Consider the following 22922-nt stretch of genomic DNA (forward strand, 5'->3'; position numbering starts at 1 on the left):
TTGTGAGATCTCCAAATACCAAATTGCACCATAAAGCAAGTTTTTAGCCCTTATACCCCTTCAAAGTTAGTATTTGTGTGGTATGAAGAATTTTGACAGGGATGACAAAAGTCAGTACTCTAGTCCCATGACAGATTCTACAAGGTTTCAACCTCTACGATCTCATATATTTAACTTTTCGTAGCTCATTCATTATATTAAACCTAATTTTAAAAGTTGTTTGTGAGCGTCTTACCTCTGCTGAAACCGTAGCTGTTTATAAGTCTTGTATCCTCTGCTGGGAGATCCGGGAGAATGGTCAAAGTTCCAGACCAAAGAGGGAGAGCAGCATGCCATTATTACCTTTCCCTTCCTTTGGTCCCATCAGGTGAAAGAGCAGGTTGCTTCCAAAATAACTCAGATTTACACAGGTAAATCTGATACATGAAGATTCGCTTAAATGTATTTCAGGTACTTGATCTTCATTTATATCATCTGTAATGTGAGGCAACCTGAAATCTAACCAATTCCTCAAGATGCTTTACTTCAAACCCATTCTCCCTCTGTTCTCCTTTCCCCTCTACTCTCTTTCTTATGTGTGATTTCAGGTCAGTGTGCAGCTGGAAGCCTCTCCTGCCTTCCTAGCTGTCCCAGTGGAGAAGGAACAAGAGCCTCAATGCATCTGTGCAAACGGGCGGCAAACTGTGTCCTGGGCAATAACCCCAAAGTCATTAGGTGAGGAAAAACTCCTAGAGATAATTCTCTACTCAGAGATTGTATATGGCAGTGGGAACCTTATACTGAGTGCTGCTTCCTTCAGGAAAAGACCACTAGATGCTGCGATTTTTTTCCTTTGTCTTTCATTCTAAGATGCCTACAAGGATATCCTCAACATCTCCACCTTGAATTCCCAGCATCATTCACCACTCATTTGCATGTTTCCGTTCCTGCTTCTGTGTTTTAATAAAACAAAAGTTTACAGAGCATTGAACATTTATAAATCTTGAGTTTGGAGGCATAGAGGAAGGGGAAGATGCTATTCATTTCTATTGGCCTTTTTTTTCAGGAAATGTGAATTTCACTGTGAGCGCAGAGGCACTAGAGTCTCAAGAGCTGTGTGGGACTGAGGTGGCTTCAGTTCCTGAATACGGAAAGAAAGACACAGTCATCAAGCCACTGTTGGTTGAAGTAAGTAAACCTAAATAACATATAGTCCATAATAATATATAATAATATATGTGGGTAATATAATAATATATGGATATTTTATAATATTATTCTCATGTATCTCTCTGTCCTATCTCTCTCTTGATTTACTTTCTGTTTTATTGGGGGTTTTTTGTTTTTGTTTTTGTTTCTGAGGCAGAGTCTTGCTCTGTCACCCAGGCTGGAGTGCAGTAGCAGGATCTCTGCTCACTGCAGCCTCCGCCTCCTGGGTTCAAGCAATTCTCGTGCCTCAGCCTCCTGAGTAGCTGGGATTACAGGTGTGTACCACCACGCCCAGCTAGTTTTTGTATTTTTAGTAGAGACAGCGTTTCACCACGTTGACCAGGCTGGTCTCGAACTCCTGGCCTCAAGTGATCTGCCCACCTCAGCTTCCCAAAGTGCTGGGATTATAGGTGTGAGCAACCACGCGCAGCCTCCCTTTACTTTCTTAATTTTTCCTTCACTTGTGCATCGAACTACCTCCTACGTATATTGCTTATATGTACAGAATTTTCTTAGATAATACAGTTCAAATCCTTCTCTTCACTGTCCAAATATCTGCAGTCCCTCCATTAACACACATGTTCTGAAGGTCAGTCCATTCTCACTAACTTTTCTTTCTTTTACCTAAAGCCTGAAGGACTAGAGAAGGAAACAACATTCAACTCGCTGCTTTGTCCATCAGGTAAGAGTCAACCATCATAATTTAAAAAACATTAAAGTCTAACATTTAAAGTTCAAAGAACATTTATATATTATTCCTACACTTTCTCTGTGATCTAAGACCTGAAGCACCATCAATGCATTTGACAAATGTGGAAAATAGTTCCTAGGAAGGCCAAGTAATTTGATCAGAATATCCCTAGGCCTGCGTTCTGACTCTGGATCTTTTGCAGCACCTATGCAAACACCAAATTACTTTCTGACCAGCGTATGGTATGGGCATAGGGAGAAAGTGGGTAGAATCAAAATTAATATTACCAAAAGGGATGTTTCCTTAAATAATTAATAATGCAAACTATGGACGGCTGAATTTAGGGTACTCTAACACTGAGTTTTACATAGCAAAGAGTATTTGATAATGGGATTGCTATTTCCTAAAGAAAAAGTTGTCATGGCCTTTACCATTATTGTCATATTAATATTTGTTTGATGCCTATCCCATACCTAATGCCCTATCAATCATTTGAGAAGGAACTGAAGAAACTTACAGGAAAAAATTAATACACTGAGAAATTTATCAGCACAATGCATTCTCACACCGAACCAACATTGAATCAACCTCATACATATGTTCGTTGCCTTTCTGTGACTATCTACAAATTTCTATTTAGTATGTTTTTCATATTAAATACTAAATACTTTATCTATTCATCTGTTGCCAAGATGTAACATATAAAATGTATCCTAAAAACATAACTTCCTTGTCGTTTAGCCTTATTTCTACATTTAAGTGAACTGAGTACCTATCATTTAATCCTTTTATCATGACTTCTCCATTTCTGAGTTACTCATTTTGATGTATCTCTTAGGTGTAAGGGCTAATCATCAAATAGTTTTACTAAATTTCATTTTAATTACCAACGTAATCAGATTTGCCTACCTAATTTTACAAAAATATATTCTTCTTTAAAAAAACAAAACAGAACATCATATTAAAGGTTAACGTCACCCCCCTGAACATTTTTCAGTACTTTAATTGTCATCCATTTATCTTTAGAAATAATGTGTGTAGATGTATATGTTTGTGGATGTGTGATTTACATATAATAAACTGTATACGTTTTATTCTATAAATCACTGTTTTTCACTTAGTATCCTGTCTTGGAGATTTATCTATGTTAAATTGTAGATCTAGGTCTTTCCTTTTAATTGCTTTTAATCCTATAATATGAATACATCACAATTCTGCTTAGTGTTTTAGTCTTCCTATATTGGTTTTTTCAACTATTCGCTAGCTTTAAAAAATTAGTTAATTAATTATAGTAAGAGCCTCCTTATGAACATATGCAAGTACAGCTAGGGTAGATCCAAAATGTTAAATTCCTGAGTCAGAGAGCATATGCATAGATATGCATAGTTTTGTGTGGTTGGTGGTGATTGTTCTTTAATTACATTGTAAACTGACCATTTGTAATTGTATATATATATACAGCATACAAAGTGATGTTATGATTTATGAATAGAATGTGAAATAAATCAAGCTAACCTCAAATACTTATGTTTTGTGGTGAGAACATTTGAAATTCTCTAAGCAAGTTTGAAACATACAATACACTATTATTAACTATATTCACCATGCTGTGCAATAGATCCCAAAAAGAAAAAAATGTATTCCTTCTGTCTGAGACTTTGTGTCCCTTGAACACCACCTTCCTTTTACTCCAGCCTCATCCTCCATAAACACCATTCTATGCTCTGCTCCTGTGAATTTGAATGTTTTAGCTTCCACATACAAATGAGAACATGCAATATTTGTTTTCCTGTACCTGGCTTATTTCACTTAACATAATCTCCTCCAGATTTAATCATGCTGCCCTAAATGGCAGAATGTTCCTCTTTTTTTTAAATGGAATGGAATTCTATGTGTATATATACCAAATTATCTATTCATCTGTGGATGACACTTATGATTCCATAACTAGACATCAGTAATTTGATAGGGATTACACTGAATATGTAGATTGCTTTGGGTAGTGTGGACACTTTAACAGTATTAATTCTTCCAATCCATGAACATTGTATTTTTTTTCGTTTATTTGTGTTCTCTTTGATTTCTTTCATCAGTATTTTATAATTTTCAGTGTACATTTCACCTCCTTGATTAGATTTATTTCTACATATTGTTTCATAGCTATTGTACATGGGATTGTTTTTATTTCTTTTTCGATCATTCATTGTTAGTGTATAGAAAATACTACTGATTTTTATGTGTTGATTTTGTATCTTGCAACTTTATTGCATTCATTTATAAGTTCTTGCAGCCCTTTGGTGAAGTCTTTTGAGCTTCCAATATATAAGATAATGTCATCACCAACAGTGAAAATTTTACTTCTTCCTTGTCAATTTGGATATTTTTCATTTCTTTTTCTTGTTTGATTGCTCTTGCTGCTACTTCCAGTGCTACTTTGAAAATAAATGGTGACAGCGGGTATCCTTGTCTTGTTCCAGATCTTAAAGAAAAGTCTTTCAATTTTTCACTGTTAAGTATGTAAGCTATAGGTTTATCATACATGGCCTTTATTGTGTTGAGGAACATTGCTTGTATATCTAATTTGGTGAGAGTTTTATCATAAAAGAGCATTGAATTTTGTCAAATACTTTTTCTCTAACAGGATGATCATATGGTTTTTGCCCTTCATTCTGTAAATGTGATGTATCACATTTATTGATATGCATATGTTGAACAATTTTTGCATCTCGGGGATAAATCCCACTTGACTAGGTAGATGATCCTTTTAATGTACTGTTGGATTTAGTCTGCTAGTTTATTTCGTGTGGTTGGTTGGTTGGTTTCGTTTTTTAAGTGATGAGCTTTTGCTGTGTTCCCCAGGCTGGACTTGAACTCCTGAGCTCCAGCAATCCTACCACCTCAGCCACCCACAGGTGTATGCCACCATGCTTAGCTGCTATGCTAGTATTTTATTGAGGATTTTTGCGTCTATATTCATCAAGAATATTGGCCTGTAATTCTTTTTTGTAATGTCTTTTTATGACATTGGTATCAGGGTAATGCTTGCCTCATAAAATGAGCTTGAAAGTATTCCTTCCTCTTCCAGCTTTTGGCAGAGTTTGAGACGGATTGGTATTCATTTTTTTTAAATGATAAGTAGAACCTAGCAGTGAAGGCAACAGTTATTAGGCTTTTCTTTAATGGAAAACTTTTTATTACTGATTCAATCTCCTTACTCATTATTTGTCAGTTCAGATTTTCTATTTCTTCATGATTCAGTCTTGGTAGTATGTATATGCCTAGAAATGCATTCATTTCTTCTAGATCATCCAATTTATTGGTGTATACTTGTTCATAATAGTCTCTTATGATCCTTTGTATTTCTGTGGTATCAGCTATAATTTCTCCCCTTTCATTTCTGATTTTATATATTTAAGGCCTCCCTCTTTTTTCTTAGCTAATCTAGCTAAAAGTTTTGTCTGTTTTTTTTAAAAAAACAATTCAGTTTCATTGATCTTTTGTATTCTTTTTCTAGTCTCTATTTGATTTATTTCTGCTCTAATCTTTATTATTTTCCTTTCTTCTACCAATTTTGAGCTTAGTTTGTTCTTCTTTTCCTACTTCTCTGAGGAATATCATTAGTATCTTTATTGGAAAATTTTCTTCTTTTTTGGTGTTTATTGTTATAAGCTTTCCTCTTAGAATTGCTTTTACTTTATGCTATGTTTTGTTATGCTCCATTTCCATGTTCATTTGTCTTAAGATATTTTTGAATTTCCTTTTAAATTTCTTTATTGACCCATTGGCTGTTCAGGAGCATGTTGTTTAATTTTCATATATTTGTGAATTTTTTCTAATTCCTCCTGTGACTCACTTCTAGTTTTCATAGTATTGTGGTCAGAAAAGATACTTGATACGATTTCAGTCTTCTTAAATTTGCTAAGACTTGTTTTGTGGGCTAAAATATGATCTATCTTGGAGAATGTTTCTTGTATGCTTGAGATGAAATGTTCTGTCTGTATCCATTAGGTCTATTTGATCTAAAGTGTTGGTCAAGTTCAACGTTTTCTTATTAATTTTCTTTCTGAATAATCTATCCATTTTTTAAAGTGAGATGTTGAAATTCCCTGATATTATTGCATTGCAACATATCTCTCCCTTCAAGCTTTAACATTTGTTTTATATATTTAGGTGCTCCAATGTTGGATATGTATAGATTTACAATCGTTATATCCTTTTGATGAATTGACCCTTTTATCATTATATAATGTTCTCCTTTGTCTCTTTGTACAGTTTTTGACTTTAAGTCTGTTTCGTTGAATATAAGTATAGCTACCCCTGCTCCCTTTTAGTCCCCATTACCTAGAACATCTTTTTCCTTCTCTTCACTTTCAGTCTATGTGTGTCCTTAAAAATTAGGTGAGTCTCTTGTAATTAGCATATGTTTCGGTCCTGTTTTTTTAAATCCATTCAGTCACTTTATGTCTTTTAAATGGGGAATTTAGTCCATTCACATTCAAGGTAATTATTAATTTAAAAAATGACTTGGTACTACCATTTTGTTGTTTTCTGTTTGTTTTGCTTCTTTCTTCCTCTTTTGCTGTCTTCCTTTGTGGTTTGATGTTCTGTAGTGATATGATTTGAATCTTTTAAAATTTTTGTTCTGTGCTTCTATTAAAGATTTTTGCCTTACTGTTACTATGAGGTTTACAGTCAATTTCAAGCTGATAACAACTTAACTTTGCATTCTTTTACTCCCCCACACACATTTTATGTCTTTGATGTCAGAATTTACATCATTTTGTAATGTGTATTTATTGACAATTTATTTTTAGCTATGCTTGTTATTAATATTTTGTCTTTTAACCCTTCTACTAGAGTATTACAGTCATAGAGTATTTTGAATATGGCTCTATTTTACTTATACCATTAAATTTTGTGGTTTTGTGTTTTTGTATTATTAATTAGGGGCCTTTTGTTTCAGCTTAAAGAACTCCCTTCAATAATTCCTGAAGGCAGGCCTAATGTTGACCACTCCCTTAGCTTTTAGTTTGTCTGGGAATGTTTTATTTCTCCGTCATTTCTGAAAGACAGTTTTGCTGGATGAAGAATTCTTGATTACACGTTGTTTTTATTTTTGTTTTCCTTCAGTACTTTGAATATATTATTCCACTCTCCCTCAGCCTGCAGGGTTCCTGCTAAAAATCCATGGATAGTTGTATTGGAATTCATTTGTATGTGATATGTTTCTTTATCACCTTCTGCTTTCAGAATTTTTTCTTTGTCTTCGATTTTTGATAGTTTAATTATTGTGTCTTAGTGAGCAATTCTTTCATTTGAATTTCATTGGAGACCTCTGTGCCTCCTGTACTCGGATGCTAGCATCTATCCCCTGATTAGGGAAGTTTTCAGCCATTATTGCTTTTTTTTTTTTTTTCCTGATTCTATACTCTTTTTTTTCATTATTGCTTTAAATGTGCTTTATAGTCTCTTTCTTCTTCTTCTGGACTTTCTTTAATGCAAAGGTTTGATTTCATGATGATGTCCCATAATTTCCATAGGCTTTCTTCATTCTTTTGTCTTTCTGCTCTTCTGCCTGGATAATTCTGAATACTCTATCTTTGAGCTCACTGATTCTTCTCCTTGATCAAGTCTGCTGTTGAGCTTACTATTGAATTTTTAATTTTAGTCATTATATTCTTTATTTCTAGGATTTCTATTTGGTTTCTTTTTTATTGTTTCTATTTGTTTTTTATTTTACAATATTAACTAAGTTGCAGATAATTGTTTCTATTTCTTTTTTTTATACTTTAAGTTATAGGGTACATGTGCACAATGTGCAGGTTTATTACATATGTATACATGTGCCATGTTGGTGTGCTGCACCCATTAACTTGTCATTTACATTAGGTATATCTCCTAATGCTATCCCTCCCCCATCCCCCCACCCCACAACAGTCCTCGGAGTGTTATGTTCCTCTTCCTGTGTCCAAGTGTTCTCATTGTTCAATTCCCACCTATGAGTGAGAACATACGGTGTTTTGTTTTTTGTCCTTGCGATAGTTTGCTGAGAATCATGGTTTCTAGCTTCATCCATGTCCCAGGAAACAACAGGTGCTGGAGAGGATGCGGAGAAATAGGAACACTTTTTACACTATTGGTGGGACTGTAAACTAGTTCAACCACTGGGGAAGTCAGTGTGGCGATTCATCAGGGATCTAGAACTAGAAATACCATTTGACCTAGCCATCCCATTACTGGGTATATACCCAAAGGATTATAAATCATGCTGCTATAAAGACACATGCACACGTATGTTTATTGCAGCACTATTCACAATTGTTTCTATTTCTATGTCAAACTTCTCAGTTTGTTGGTGTATTGTTTTGCAAATTTCATTTAATTTAGTATTTATATATTCTTGTAGTCCACTGAATTTCTTCAAGAGGATTATTCTGAATTCTTTGCCAGTGATTTCATAGATCTTTATTTCTATGAGGTCAATTTTTTGAGCTTTGTCAGTTTCTTTTGGAGGTGTCATCATTCCTTGATTATTCATAATCCTGTGTCCTTGCATTGTTTGTGCATTTAAGAAGAAAGCCACTTCTTCTGGCCTTTATAGGTATTCTTTGGCAGGGATAAACGTTTGCTATTTAGTCTAGCCTATAATTCTAGAAAGATCAGTTGGTGACAACCTTGAGCAGGCAGAGCTTTTCATGGGTTCCCTAGTTGGCTGGGCCACTGCCTTTGCTCTTATGTTTGGTAGGGCCACTGGTTGGGCCTTGCTCTCTGGCAAGATCACTGTTTTGTTTCTGCTATCTGGTGGAGCTGCTGGCTGGGTACTGCAATGGCCTCTGGTCAGGCCAGTCACAAGATGTGTTGCCTGGCTGGATGATTCTGCTATTTGGGACCTAAAGTTAGGCAGGGTCACAATCTGGGCTGTGAGGTTAGGTGGAGTTGTTTCTTGGGATGGGCAGAAATCAATACTATACTTCTTAGATGTGCATAATAGAAGATTGCTACCCCACCCTTGTGAATGGAGCCATGGAGTGAGGTTTTGGCTCAGTTGAGCCACCCTTTAGACTCCCGGGTCAAGCATGTTTAACCCCTACATTCTATGAAATACACAGAGGTGGTGTCTTCTACCTGGGTGGGGTCACTGGCGTAAGTTCTGAAGCTGGGCTTACAGACTGGCCGTCTGGAAACTCAAGCTAGGTTGAACTTCCCAACATGCTTCTGAAAGTGACCAGCTCAGTTTTGCAGATGGGCTATGCAGTTGGCTGGTATCTCTGAATGGGCGCCATAGCTGGCAGAAACACAGAAGCACTACCAAAATCCACATGCTGGTCACTGTGAGCTCTGTCCTTCTTTGTTTCTACCTGACCTCATTACTTCCTGTGTCCCCGGTGAAATGAGACCAGAGTGGGCTTCCTGAGAAGTGTCTTTGAATACTTGAGAATCTTGATGTCTACCTCTGGTTCTCTTTCCCCACTGTAGAAACTGTGACCCCAGGGAAATCCTCTCTATCTGGCATTGTGCTAACCTAAAGGAGTGGGAACAGTCACATGGTCAAAGTGAGACCATTCTTCCTACCCTTCTAATTTGTCTTCACTCAGTTCTGTGAACAATGTAGGTGTCCTAGACTTGTTTCCAAGTATTGGGTTTTCAAAATAGATTTTCTGATCTGTGGATAGTAGCTAGTTGGACTTTCTGTGGAGGGAGGAAGATCCTGAGACTTTCTAGTCTACCATCTTGCTTTATTCTGAGTTTTAATAGAACTACAAAAAGAAAATCCTCCTCTTTATTACCTAAATGCATTTATACTTCCACCAGGATACATTTCCATAGTGTTATACTTGCCATCATCTGTTACCATCAAAGTTTTTCATTTTAATTTTTGCCAAAAATTTAGAAAAAAAATTTTGTTGTTGTTTTAATTTATATTTTCTTAATTACAAGGATGACCTTATTTTTGCATGTTTATTAATTGCCTTTGTAATCTTTGGCCATTTGTCTTTTGAGTAGTTTTTTTCTGACTCAGTTGTATGATAGTAATTCTTTATCTGTTGAATATGTTGCAGATATTTTCTTTCACTTGGTCATTTTTTAAACTTTGTTTATGGCATCTGTTTTTTTTAACAAAAGTTTTAATATTAATTTTATGAGAAAGGGAAGATAACTGCTACATTTTTCATTTGTATATAATTCACCAATATTAAAATTGTAGTAAACGTATGTTCATCAGTAGCAGTTATTTTATTTTCAGTGAGTCAAGCATTTTATTTTGCTTAGCCATTTGTCCTTTAACTATGCTTATGGCTTTTTTTTTAAGAAACATTTTAATATGAATTTTATGAGGAAGGGATTCAGTATGAAAATAAATACTATACCTCTCTCATTTTCATTTCATATAATTTACCAAGATTAAAATGGAACTAAATGTATGTTCATGAGTAGTAATTATTTTATTTTCAATGCATCAAATACTGTTCATCTTCACTTCCTTACCCTCAATTTTCTAGGTTTTCCATAAAAATACTATCTTTATATCTGAAATTTGAAGAAAGAACATACCATTATTATAGAATTCAGGAACTTTTGTGGGTAATTTTTCCTTTACCTATGTATACTTATAGGGCTTTGTTGTTGGTGTTTTCTCCATAGAACTGTTGAGTGAGGAAGTTGGCGGTGGGGACTAAATAGATCATCTAGTGATAACCGTCTTGTGTCAGCCATCAGATGACAGCAACTGAATCACAACATCACCAGGCTCTTACAATTTGTTATTTGGCATGCAATTCTACATAAATTACTGAAAAGATCATTGAAGAAGAAATTCTGAAAATCACAGGAAACCAGTAGCCCACTTTTAAGATATTTATATATTACTGTTTTATCAAAGGAGGACAACTTTTCAGGAGGAGTTTAGGTATAAGGCATAGTCCTAGCTTCTGGGTCATAGAGCTGTTTAGAAAGATATAATGCAGAAATAATTTTCATATGTCTGATTTGCTTATTTCTCTAGGTGGTGAGGTATCTGAAGAATTATCCCTGAAACTGCCACCAAATGTGGTGGAAGAATCTGCCCGAGCTTCTGTCTCAGTTTTGGGTGAGTCTCCAGCCCCTAGTGGATCCGGGCATTAACAGCTTCTATTATACTATTTTTATTTCCCATAAATATTTACTAAAAATAATATTATAATTTTAGCGTCTTTCTTCTCTTCTTCTTTGGGCTTGTTTATTGCTTTCAATCATACTTCTATCCCTGGAAGAATCATCCTTCCTAAAAATTCTCAATTTCTACGCTCAACTAATTATTTCTGCTTAATGACTTTGATAGATGATAATCTCCAAGCTTTATGACTTCCCATCTCTCCCATTCTCTAGGAGACATATTAGGCTCTGCCATGCAAAACACACAAAATCTTCTCCAGATGCCCTATGGCTGTGGAGAGCAGAATATGGTCCTCTTTGCTCCTAACATCTATGTTCTGGATTATCTAAATGAAACACAGCAGCTTACTCCAGAGATCAAGTCCAAGGCCATTGGCTATCTCAACACTGGTGAGTGATTACTTGAGTAAGGGAAAATTTGAATGTTATTTCAACTGGATTTCCCAGTAGGTTTCAGTTACTTATGAATATCATGATACATTAGCTTAGCTCACTATGATAGCTGCTATGATAGTTAATTTCATGGAAACTATCCACTCTCCAACCTCCAATAAAATATTTAAGGCTCAGAAACTCCTAATCTATGACAACAAAATTTAAGAAATGTCACAAGAGAAGCCAAGGTATTTTAGTAATTTCTCCACCCTCAGCATCCACATTAATCTATTGTGCTGTTTCATTAATCTTCCTTTCCAGGTTACCAGAGACAGTTGAACTACAAACACTATGATGGCTCCTACAGCACCTTTGGGGAGCAATATGGCAGGAACCAGGGCAACACCTGGTAAGGAAAGAACAATTTTTTGAGCTCCTTTTTGTGTGCCAGCTCTTTTACATGTATTACCTCAATTATATTCACAGTAACACTATCAGATATGTATTATCAGACCGATGGTTTGTTATGCTAGATAAATCCACCAAGATTAGCAAGGTAACCAGAAGAAAACCTGATATCCAAATACATGTATGTTAGGCTTGTTTCCAAAATTGATCCTATTAATAATGTACCAAGGTTTTCTTTCTGAAATGGCTATTCTTTCTAAAGTAGCTACCATAACCATGAGTTTTAAAATGATATTGCCAGTGAACATATATAACTTCCAGATAAACCATGTTAACTTCAGCTTATATTGTCACATTCTAAGTCATTCAGCTTGACTTAGAAGGAATTCATTAATAAGAGGAAACAATTGAGAAGGAAACAGTAATATAAAACATTTTTTTAAATCCCTAAAGTAAAGCAATATTAAAAGTTACTGCATATAAGAGCTGCATGTGAGAAGATTCTGTCATCTGCAGAAGGAAATCTCTAAAAATAAGAGAGATTTAAAGCCTTACTCAAGTAACTAACAAAAATAAGTAAATTCAAAGTACTTGAATGTAAATTCGTTCAACCATTATGGAAGACAGTATGGCGATCCTCAAGGATCTAGAACCAGAAATACCATTTGACCTAGTAATCCCATTACTGGGTATATACCCAAAGGAATATAAATCATTCTACTATAATGACACATGCATACGTATGTTTATTGCGGCACTATTTACGATAACAAAGTCATGGAACTAACCCAAATGCTCATCAATGATAGACTGGATAAAGAAAATGTGGTACATATACACCATGGAATACTATGCAGCAATAAAGAGAAATGAGATCATGTCCTTTGCAGGAACATGGATGAAGCTGCATGGAAGCCATCATCCTCAGCAAACTAACACAGGAACAGAAAACCAAACACCACATGTTCTCACTCATAAGTGGGAGTTAAACAATGAGAACACACGGACACAGGGAGGGGAACAACACACACAAGGGCCTGTTGGGAGGTGTGGGGTGATGAGAGGGAACTAAGCGGATGGGTCAATAGGTGCAAGAAACCACCATGGCACACGTATACTTATGTAACAAACCTGCACGTTCTGCACATGTATCCCGGAACTAAAATAAAATTAAATATACTTAGACTCCCTGTGGCAAAGAGAGAGTTAGCAAGGAAATACTAGATCTAGCAGATTAATCAGGCAGACTAAAGATTAATCAAGGAGATAAGATCTCTAAGTACACAAGAATTTTTGTTAGCTAACTCACATCATATGAAGCCTGTTGCTGTGAAGTGGTTATAAAACCATTCTGACAACATAAATGTCATGATCGCTTCCTCCCTCGTCAGGCTCACAGCCTTTGTTCTGAAGACTTTTGCCCAAGCTCGAGCCTACATCTTCATCGATGAAGCACACATTACCCAAGCCCTCATATGGCTCTCCCACAGGCAGAAGGACAATGGCTGTTTCAGGAGCTCTGGGTCACTGCTCAACAATGCCATAAAGGTGAATCACTCTGGAACTAGTTTTGATTTGTCCATTATGATATCTGCAAGGATGAGAACAGGAAGTGTTAATGTGAAAAATTCTAAGGGAAAGCCTCAGAGGGAAATAAAACCTGGATGGCACCAAAAAAGAGGGGATAGAACAAAAGTTGATTGTGATACTTTGCCCTATAGGGATGGATATGGGTAAGGATGAATTCCATGACACAGCAGAATAGAAAGAACTAATCAATAGCATTCTCAGAAGTTGAAATTACTCAAATGTCTCTCTCGTATTCACAGGGAGGAGTAGAAGATGAAGTGACCCTCTCTGCCTACATCACCATCGCCCTTCTGGAGATTCCTCTCACAGTCACTGTAGGTACCACCTCATTCCTCTGCTGAAGGAGAGTTCTGGATGCAACAAAACTGCTGACCTGCTGTCTGAAATACTATCCTATTAAAAGCAAAGCGTCAGCTTTCTTTCTGTGCAATGCCAGTGCCTCCCAGATCTACAGAGAATTTGGTCAACCCATTAAGAAGGGTTTACATTTTCCCAGTAATTCCCCTAGGCTATTTACCACCACCACTCAAAAAAGAATCTTAAAGATATATCTTTTCAATGTGAGAATAACAGATAAAAATACTATTATATCTATCGATAAGAATGAGGAATCGTTGGAAAAATGCGTTTGAAAAACTTCTGTGCTGTGATCTGTGTATTTGCCTGGAGATGCTAACATGCCTGTTTACATAGCTCAGTTCCCTTCTTGTTCTGCCTTCACAGCACCCTGTTGTCCGCAATGCCCTGTTTTGCCTGGAGTCAGCCTGGAAGACAACACAAGAAGGGGCCCATGGCAGCCATGTATATACCAAAGCACTGCTGGCCTATGCTTTTGCCCTGGCAGGTAACCAGGACAAGAGGAAGGAAGTACTCAAGTCACTTAATGAGGAAGCTGTGAAGAAAGGTGAGAGCACACCTGAGATCCTTCTCCTGGCCCATCATCTGTATCAAGAACTGCATGGCAAAAATCCCTCACTCCTACCTCCTGTGATCCCTGTCTCCTCTCTTCTTTTCTATATATCATATATATTTTGTCCATATTGCATTTTATAAAATCTAGGATTTCTTAATCAAATCAAATCAAAAGGCAAGAGGCTGTACAGATGCTTCTCAACTTATGGGGTTATATCCTGACAAACTCATTGTAAAGTCTAAAAAATCTTCAGTGGGACCATCGTAGGTCAGGGACCATCTGTATAGTATGCGGGTAAGAAGAGCATTCTCTGGAGACTAGCTCCAAAATGTGCTACCTATGTGAGCTTGGGAAAGTCATTAACTTCCTTGTGTTTCGGTTCCTTCATCAGTAAAATGGGGATAATAATAGTATTTACCTCACAGAGCTGTTGTAATAAATGAATTGGTACACATAAAACAGTAGAGTACATGTTACATAGCAAATCCTATAAAAGTACTAGTTATTACAACTAACATATCAGTTCTCAATATATGCCCAACCCTTACCTGGTACATTATATAACCTTAAACATAAGAAAGTAATCATGGAAGTAAATCCTTGAATGAATTCTGGTATTTTAAGCCCATTTCATAAGACCAATAATGTTGATGAATCTACTCATATTCACACAATACTTCTACATATACCATGGTCTATATGAGGGGTTGAAGAAATAAGAAAATAAAATGCAAATCACAAGATGTCCATTAAAATAGTCTACCATTTTCCTTTGACAGCCATTAATTCTTCTTAAAATGTATTGAGAAATATTTCATAATAGATATACAAAAGGGCATAAGCTATAACTAGAAAACACTGTACAACTGTTATAGATTAAGAAATAGAAAATTACTGATGTGGGAAAAATAAATCCCTTGTGTATCACTACCACTTCCAGAGGCAATCATTAGCCTGAATTTGTCATTACAATTCCATGGATTTCTTTATATTTTTGCTGCATATGTATCCCTAACTAATATTTAGAATCTTCACATGTGTTTCATCTTCAGAGAAACAAGATTTTTATTTCTCTCTTGTTCAAGAAACAAGAGAAACATTTTTGAATATTTCAGCAGCTTAGTTTTTTGTTTGTCTGCTTTTTATTTTCTAAGTTCAACATTATGTTGATGAAGACCCCTATACAAGTATGTGCAGAGTCAGCTCATTAATTTTCACTGCTGCGTAATATATTACAGTCTATAAATTAGTCATAATTTACACATCGAGTTTCTCATTAATTTTTTTATGTTTTGCTACTAAAAACAATGCTGCAATGAATACTCATGTGCCTGTTTCCTTGTGCATCTGTGTTTCTCCAAATTATGCTTTGAGAAGCATAATGACTGATTAGTGGGTTAAGCACATCTTCCCCCTTGCTGAATATCACCAAAGAGCAGTTGGCTTCCCACAGCAGTGTATATCGGTTCCCATTGTTTCACATCCATGTCAGCCTTTGGTATTTCAAGGATTACCGTATTTTTTTTTCAATCTAATGAGTACAAACTCTACTATTTCCTGTGATCTGTGATCCTCACAAGAAACCGATAAAGACACGCTGTATAGGAAATGTAACAAACTCCAGCTATAGTCTAATATAACATCATAAATAGGAAATAGCCAGACCCAGTGAGACAACTGCTGTGCCATTTCTTTCTCCCACCAACCCAACTATAGCAACTATTTGAAAACATAGATAGGCATAGGCTTCTGACTCCAGCATCAATATCTGCCTTAGCTGGGCTGAAACACACCAAATTCAGATTTACATGGAAGGAAAAGCATCTACATACAGTGCAGGGGATTATAATGGGCATGCAATTCTCATTTCAGCACTGGCTTGGGTACTTTCACCTTGAATTAAATATAAATATGTAGTCACTTATAAATATCTTTTTCTCACCTTTAAGACAACTCAGTCCATTGGGAGCGCCCTCAGAGACCCAAGGCACCAGTGGAGCATTTTTATGAACCCCAGGCTCCCTCTGCTGAGGTGGAGATGACATCCTATGTGCTCCTCGCTTACCTCACGGCCCAGCCAGCCCCCACCTCAGAGGACCTGACCTCTGCAACGAACGCTGTGAAGTGGATCACGAAGCAGCAGAACGCCCAGGGCGGTTTCTCCTCCACCCAGGTTGGTGATTTGCTGAAACCTTTTATTTCACCTTCAGGTAGCAAAAGATTTGAACAAAAAAGAAACAAACACATCCAAGAAGAAAAAAATACAGATGACAGTAACTTGAAATGAGGAAAAGTTTCAGTATCCAAGGATAATGAGAAATAAAAGCAAATCAAAGTCAAAGAGGGCCAAAAGGAAATGCTCAGAATTCCGGCACCCCATCGCTGTGTTATTATCCATCTCCTATTTCCCATAACAACACTGCCTTCCTCAAACAGCAGTGAAGCACCAGCAGAATGAAGGCGATGTCTCCTGCCATTCTCCTGAAAGCTCTAGGGTCTCTTTCAAGCTGTTCAAAGGAAACTCTACTCAAAATCCAACAACCTCTCCTGGCAAATCTCTCCATCCTTAGGTCCCCTTTAATAGGCTTTTTTCAAAACTACACATTTTGTGCTTCCCCTATTCTGTTGTCTGTTTGCTTGTTTTTGAGACAGAATCTTGCTCTGTCACCTAGGCTGGAATGCAGTGGTGCAATCTTGGCTCACTGCAACCTCCACCTCCCGGGTTTAAGTGATTCTCGTGCCTCAGCCTCCCGAGTAGCTAGGATTACAGTCATATGCCATCATGCCTGGCTAATTTATTTTTTACTTTTATTTTTTTTTGAGACAGAGTCTCGCTCTGTTGCCCAGGATGGAGTATGCAGTGGTGCAATCTCGGCTCACTGCAAGCTCCGCCTCCCAGGTTCACGCAATTCTCCTGCCTCAGCCTCTCCAAGTAGCTGGGACTACAGGCGCCCGCCACCACGCCTGGCTAATTTTTTGTATTTTTAGTAGAGATGGGGTTTCACTGTGGTCTCGATTTCCTGACCTCGTGATCCGCCCGCCTCGGCCTCCCAAAGTGCTGGGATTACAAGCGTGAGCCACCGCGCCCGGCCCTGCCTGGCTAATTTTTGTATTTTTAGTAGAGACGAGGTTTTGCCATGTTGCCCAGGCTGATCTTGAACTCCTGAGCTCAGACAATCCACCCGCCTTGGCCTCACAAAATGCTAGGATTATAGGTGTGAGCCACTGCGTCCAGCCCCCTATTCACCTCTTAATACACAAACATTTATTCATCAGGAGCATAAAGAACTGTCTTTATTCATCCAACCTCCTAAATCTAGCTATATAACCATGTATCTGAACAATTCATCGATATGTACACAGCAGAGAATTTATCTTCAGCGAATTTAGATGTTTGCTTATATACCCTAAAACAGAAAAAATGTGACAAAATGGCATTCCATCCTATTTCCATTGTATTAATCTTTTATCATATGAATGAAAAAAAACTAAGTAATTTTGTTAGAGGTTACCATTCATTTCTTAGAAACATATTATTTGAAGGAGGCCAACCAGGTTTAATGTTGATGAGGATACATACCAGCAGACATTCACTGGGAACAGGAAATCATCCAATAAAAAGGGAAAGTCAAATAAAAATGTCATTAAATCCAGAAGATAATTATAATATTCATCTTTTATTTCTTTTGGAGAAACTGAAGCATGACTCTGCTCATGGCTGCAAAGAACCTTGGGTTTTCTCCAGGACGCTGACCTCAGCAACTGAGCGAAGTTTAATATGGGAGAGAGCCCGACTGAACTTCGCTTGGATGGTGGCAGATACAACCACAGTTGTCAAGAAAGACATGTTAGCAAATAGCTGATGGCAATAACCGATTACCATTCACATATATTTTCCATATTCCATGTCCCACATATACTTACAGAGAGAAGAGGATCAATTTTCTAATAAATAAAATACACATGGAGGGCATACAGTCCAAGGTAGATATGTGAATGTTACGGTTCTTCAACAATCTAAAGATTATAATCAATCTTGAAATTAGAGCTCCAGTATTTAAGTAGTGAGGGAAGCAGGAAATCAAAGTCCCTCACATGGGTCTTTGAAAAATATCTCAGCCCTCAAAGCCTTATAATGCCCAATGGGTTCTCTCACTCATCTGTCTCTTCCAGGACACAGTGGTGGCTCTCCATGCTCTGTCCAAATATGGAGCAGCCACATTTACCAGGACTGGGAAGGCTGCACAGGTGACTATCCAGTCTTCAGGGACATTTTCCAGCAAATTCCAAGTGGACAACAACAACCGCCTGTTACTGCAGCAGGTTTCATTGCCAGAGCTGCCTGGGGAATACAGCATGAAAGTGACAGGAGAAGGATGTGTCTACCTCCAGGTGAGACTCCTGGGCAGGTGAGGACAGAGGATACATGAGGACAGCAGCTGTCCTCACTGAGAAGTCCTAACTCAGAAAACAATGGGGCAAATCAGAGAAAGGATTAGGGAAGTGGAGAGGAATTCTGGGAAAGGGCAAAAAGCTGATTTTGTCTTTGATGTTCTATAGACATCCTTGAAATACAATATTCTCCCAGAAAAGGAAGAGTTCCCATTTGCTTTAGGGGTGCAGACTCTGCCTCAAACTTGTGATGAACCCAAAGCCCACACCAGCTTCCAAATCTCACTAAGTGTCAGGTAAGACCTTCTGACTGTATCACCTAATCCTAAGAATAACCACCCATCTTCTTACTGGAACTCCTCTTTAAGTAAAGCAGTGCAACAGTAGGTATTTGCACTATTCGCAAAAAATGCAGTGCATTCTCTTAAGTTGATATAATATAATTTCTCGATGATGGGGTTTACATTGTCCATCCAGGATCTATTATTGTGCAACCTCATTGTTTAAAGGGTAATAATTTCCCTCAATAACAACTAAATAAATATTACCCGTTGCCTCTGACCTGAATTCCTTGTTATGTAATGAAATCCTGTATTATTCTTGCTTTATTGAAGACAGAGATGAAGAATTATTGAAAAGTTTGAATAGAAGGAAGTAGTGACTCTTTAGTTAGAATTCCTACTGGCAATAATAAATCTCAGGTTATATATGATATAATTAATTTGGGGGGAAGATACACTTATATGCGTCAATATTTAAATAGCTGAAGATCTGACAAAAAATTCCCTCTCCACAAACATATTATAACTTGGTTGGAGATACTATTCAGGAAAAAAGTTAAGACAAAATATATGTAACAAATAACTAGCATACATCAAAAAGAAGGAGATCATGACCTTTGCAGGAACATGGATGGAGATGGAGGTCGTTATCCTTAGCAAACTAGCACAGGAATGGAAAACCAAACACTGCATGTTCTCATTCGCAAGTGGGAGCTAAATGATGAGAACATATGGACACAAAAAGGAGAACAACAGACACCAGAGCCTACTTGAGGATTAAGGATGGGAGGAGGGAGAAGATCAGAAAAAAATAACAATTGAGTACAAAATTTAGTACCCAAGTGATAAAGGAATCTGTACACCAAACCCCCATGACACGAGTTTACCTATATAACAAACCTGCACATGTACACCTGAACCTAAAAGTTAAGTGTATATATATATTTTTTTCATTTAATTTGGCGCATATATTTGCCAAAAAATAAATTAAGCAGTCCAAATTTCAGATGCAAACTCTCAGGGACAAGATGTTAGGTGTATCTAAGTGTGTTGTTGAAAGCCAGTGTTTAAGTAAACATTATAAATTATTGTTGTTTTTGTAAATAATGTAGACTGAAATTTATTATTTATAATATACATCATTTTGTCAGCTGAAAGAAAATAAAATTAAATATAAATAAAATAACCGGCATACATTAGAGGTCACAAACAGCCTGTGCATCACTTGTAGAGCTTTCTTAAAATGCAGATCCTCAGCCAGACGTGGTGGCTCACGCCTGTAATCTCAGCACTTTGGGAGGCCAAGGTGGGCAGATCACCTGAGGTTGGGAGTTTGAGACCAGCCTGACCAACATGGAGAAACCCCGTCTCTACTAAAAATACAGAATTAGTTGGGCGTGGTGGTGCATGCCTGTAATCCCAGCTACTCGGGAGGTTGAGTCAGGAGAATCACTTGAACCCAGGAGGCGGAGGTTGCGGTGAGCCGAGATCATGCCATTGCACTCTAGCCTGGGCAACAAGAGCGAAAAACTCCATCAAAAAAAAAAAAAATGCAGATCCTCAGCCCCCATACACTAGAAATTCTGATTCATCAGGTCTAGAGTAGGACCTGGTCTCTGTGGCTCTAACAGGCTTCCTAAAAATTCTGTACACACCACTTTTACAAACCACTGGGATAAGATATTTGGGAAGACTTACGTGTACCTTTTAGAGCTGTAGAATGCTTAATGTGGACATAGAAGAAGAAAATATTTAAAAACACAGAAAACTCTAATCCTTTCCTCCCCTGGATCCTCAGTTACACAGGGAGCCGCTCTGCCTCTAACATGGCGATCGTTGATGTGAAGATGGTCTCTGGCTTCATTCCCCTGAAGCCAACAGTGAAAATGGTAGGTTTACCATAACCCCAGAATACCCTGTTTGATTTAATGTTGTATGTATCCCCAGCATAAGACAATACAATATTAAAATACTATTAAAATCAATATCAAAGCCTTATGCTTTTTCCAAGCTCAGAAATATAATCACACGTGTTTTTAGGAATGCTCACCATGTGCAGAGCCCTGCGCTGGGACCCATGACTACAAGAAAAAGATTGTCAGCAGGTTCCTGCTTTTCAATTTCTTCTTAGCTTAGAATTTCGCTAAGAAGATAGAACGTATGAACATGAACCAGTGAAAAATATGAAAATGACTGATTGGCATAAACTATAAGTATTACAGAAGTTAAAAGAAAAATAGAGCAAGCAAAACAAAAAAAAACTCCTTATGAAGAAATAAAAACTGAATTGAACTTTGAAATATGAGTAACTAGCAAGCTTAAAATACTTAGCTCTCTTTTCTTCAGATAAATAACTTTACACATGAGCCTTGTGTCATACTAATATTAAACCCTTTATGCCTTTCATTTTTAATTGTAATACATTATATCTTTCCTTACAAAAAGCATTTGAAGAATTCTACCCTCAGGGCTATCTTGGCAATACAAAGTATTTTTTCTCTGGATCCCCCAAGGGTTTCATCTATTTATTAACATTTGTGGTATTTCAATTTTCTTCAGCTTGAAAGATCTAACCACGTGAGCCGGACAGAAGTCAGCAACAACCATGTCTTGATTTACCTGGATAAGGTAAGAGAACTTCCAGTCTATTTGCAAAAAAACGTAGATAATAATCCTCTAAGGGAACATCTGGGAAGCTAAATGCATTTTAGAAGCATCACTTCCATGCTAGAAATTTGAGAATTCTAATGTTAACTCTAAAAGAATATTCTCCTCTCCTTTATTTATATTTCACCGGGGATTATGGGTAGAAATGGCTTATTATGATCTTGGGATATGAATATTCCTAAAATCCCATAAGCAAGAAATCTTCACAAAATGTGTTTATTATGTTGACAAGTTATTTGGATACCCAGTAATATAAGGAAGTAGCCCTTGTGATTAGTCAATTATTAGTTAATTATCAACATACTCAACAACAATATGAAAGGGAAAAAAACTGTCTCCACAAGGACTTGAACCATAAAATAATAAGACCAGTTCACCAGTAAGCCAATCTGATTTTATAGATATGTGTGGTAGGAGAGTTTGTTCATGCATATGTTGATGGGAATTATTGTTTACAAATTTTATGAAACTTAAGCCTGGAAAGATCAACCTCTTAGATGCCTCTTTGAGTCTACACAAGCATTCCTGCAAGACAGAGAAATCAAACTATACCAAATCTCTGGATATTAAAAAATGAACACAGTTAGTCATCCAATAAAAAGTACATATCATTTACCCCCATGAACAGAGCTATGTATTGGCATTGACAGAGGTATATGTGTTATGTTAGTTATTTAAGAAATAATCTGGAGAATTTATCATCCCCTCTGAGAGATTTCTGCACAATTTAATTAAGGACTCTATAGTGTGCTCTAGGATAATAAAGCTTTTCCCCAAAAAAACAGATGAATACTTAAACTAATTCAAAGAGAGAAGAAAGCTTCCTGAAAGGTCATTTAAGTGACTTTTGCTTTCCAGGTGTCAAATCAGACACTGAGCTTGTTCTTCACGGTTCTGCAAGACGTCCCAGTAAGAGATCTGAAACCAGCCATAGTGAAAGTCTATGATTACTATGAGACGGGTGAGTGAGAGTGATTTTCACACAGAAATATTTAATTCCTGATCACAGAAATTGAGGTTTGGGAGATGTGTTGGGCTATTTATTACATTAAGTAATTACATTATCACTTCGTTTTGTCTCCGTCGAGTCTGACGCTCCTCTTTTTGTCTCTTATACACACATTGTAGAAACAACCTACATTATAAATATATCAACTACTAATATAAACACCTGTGGGATATTTAGTTCCCTTTTCATCAGATAAATAGACTGTATGACAATATGAGATTTAAGTAAGTAGAACATCTGAAGAGTCCTTCAGGA

The 22922-nt window shown here is 36.9% G+C and overlaps 1 protein-coding gene across 4 annotated transcripts in view; it reads left to right on the top strand.

Annotated features, from left to right (window-relative positions):
- LOC100595735 (alpha-2-macroglobulin) overlaps window positions 1-22922 on the top strand; it is a 48861-nt gene that overhangs the window by 25206 nt on the left and 733 nt on the right. For all 4 annotated transcript variants that reach the window (XM_003265451.4, XM_012502382.2, XM_030804754.1 and 1 more), the window contains 15 exons: window positions 588-714; window positions 1046-1167; window positions 1819-1870; window positions 10884-10967; window positions 11246-11422; window positions 11729-11816; window positions 13207-13363; window positions 13645-13719; window positions 14129-14309; window positions 16268-16491; window positions 18492-18710; window positions 18879-19006; window positions 20790-20880; window positions 21551-21619; window positions 22517-22619. In XM_003265451.4, the coding sequence (XP_003265499.2) occupies window positions 588-714; window positions 1046-1167; window positions 1819-1870; window positions 10884-10967; window positions 11246-11422; window positions 11729-11816; window positions 13207-13363; window positions 13645-13719; window positions 14129-14309; window positions 16268-16491; window positions 18492-18710; window positions 18879-19006; window positions 20790-20880; window positions 21551-21619; window positions 22517-22619 (1897 nt within the window). The remainder of the gene's footprint in view (window positions 1-587; window positions 715-1045; window positions 1168-1818; window positions 1871-10883; window positions 10968-11245; window positions 11423-11728; window positions 11817-13206; window positions 13364-13644; window positions 13720-14128; window positions 14310-16267; window positions 16492-18491; window positions 18711-18878; window positions 19007-20789; window positions 20881-21550; window positions 21620-22516; window positions 22620-22922) is intronic.

The sequence above is a fragment of the Nomascus leucogenys genome, chromosome 23 (assembly GCF_006542625.1).
Source record: "Nomascus leucogenys isolate Asia chromosome 23, Asia_NLE_v1, whole genome shotgun sequence".
In the NCBI taxonomy this organism is placed as follows: domain Eukaryota; kingdom Metazoa; phylum Chordata; class Mammalia; order Primates; family Hylobatidae; genus Nomascus; species Nomascus leucogenys.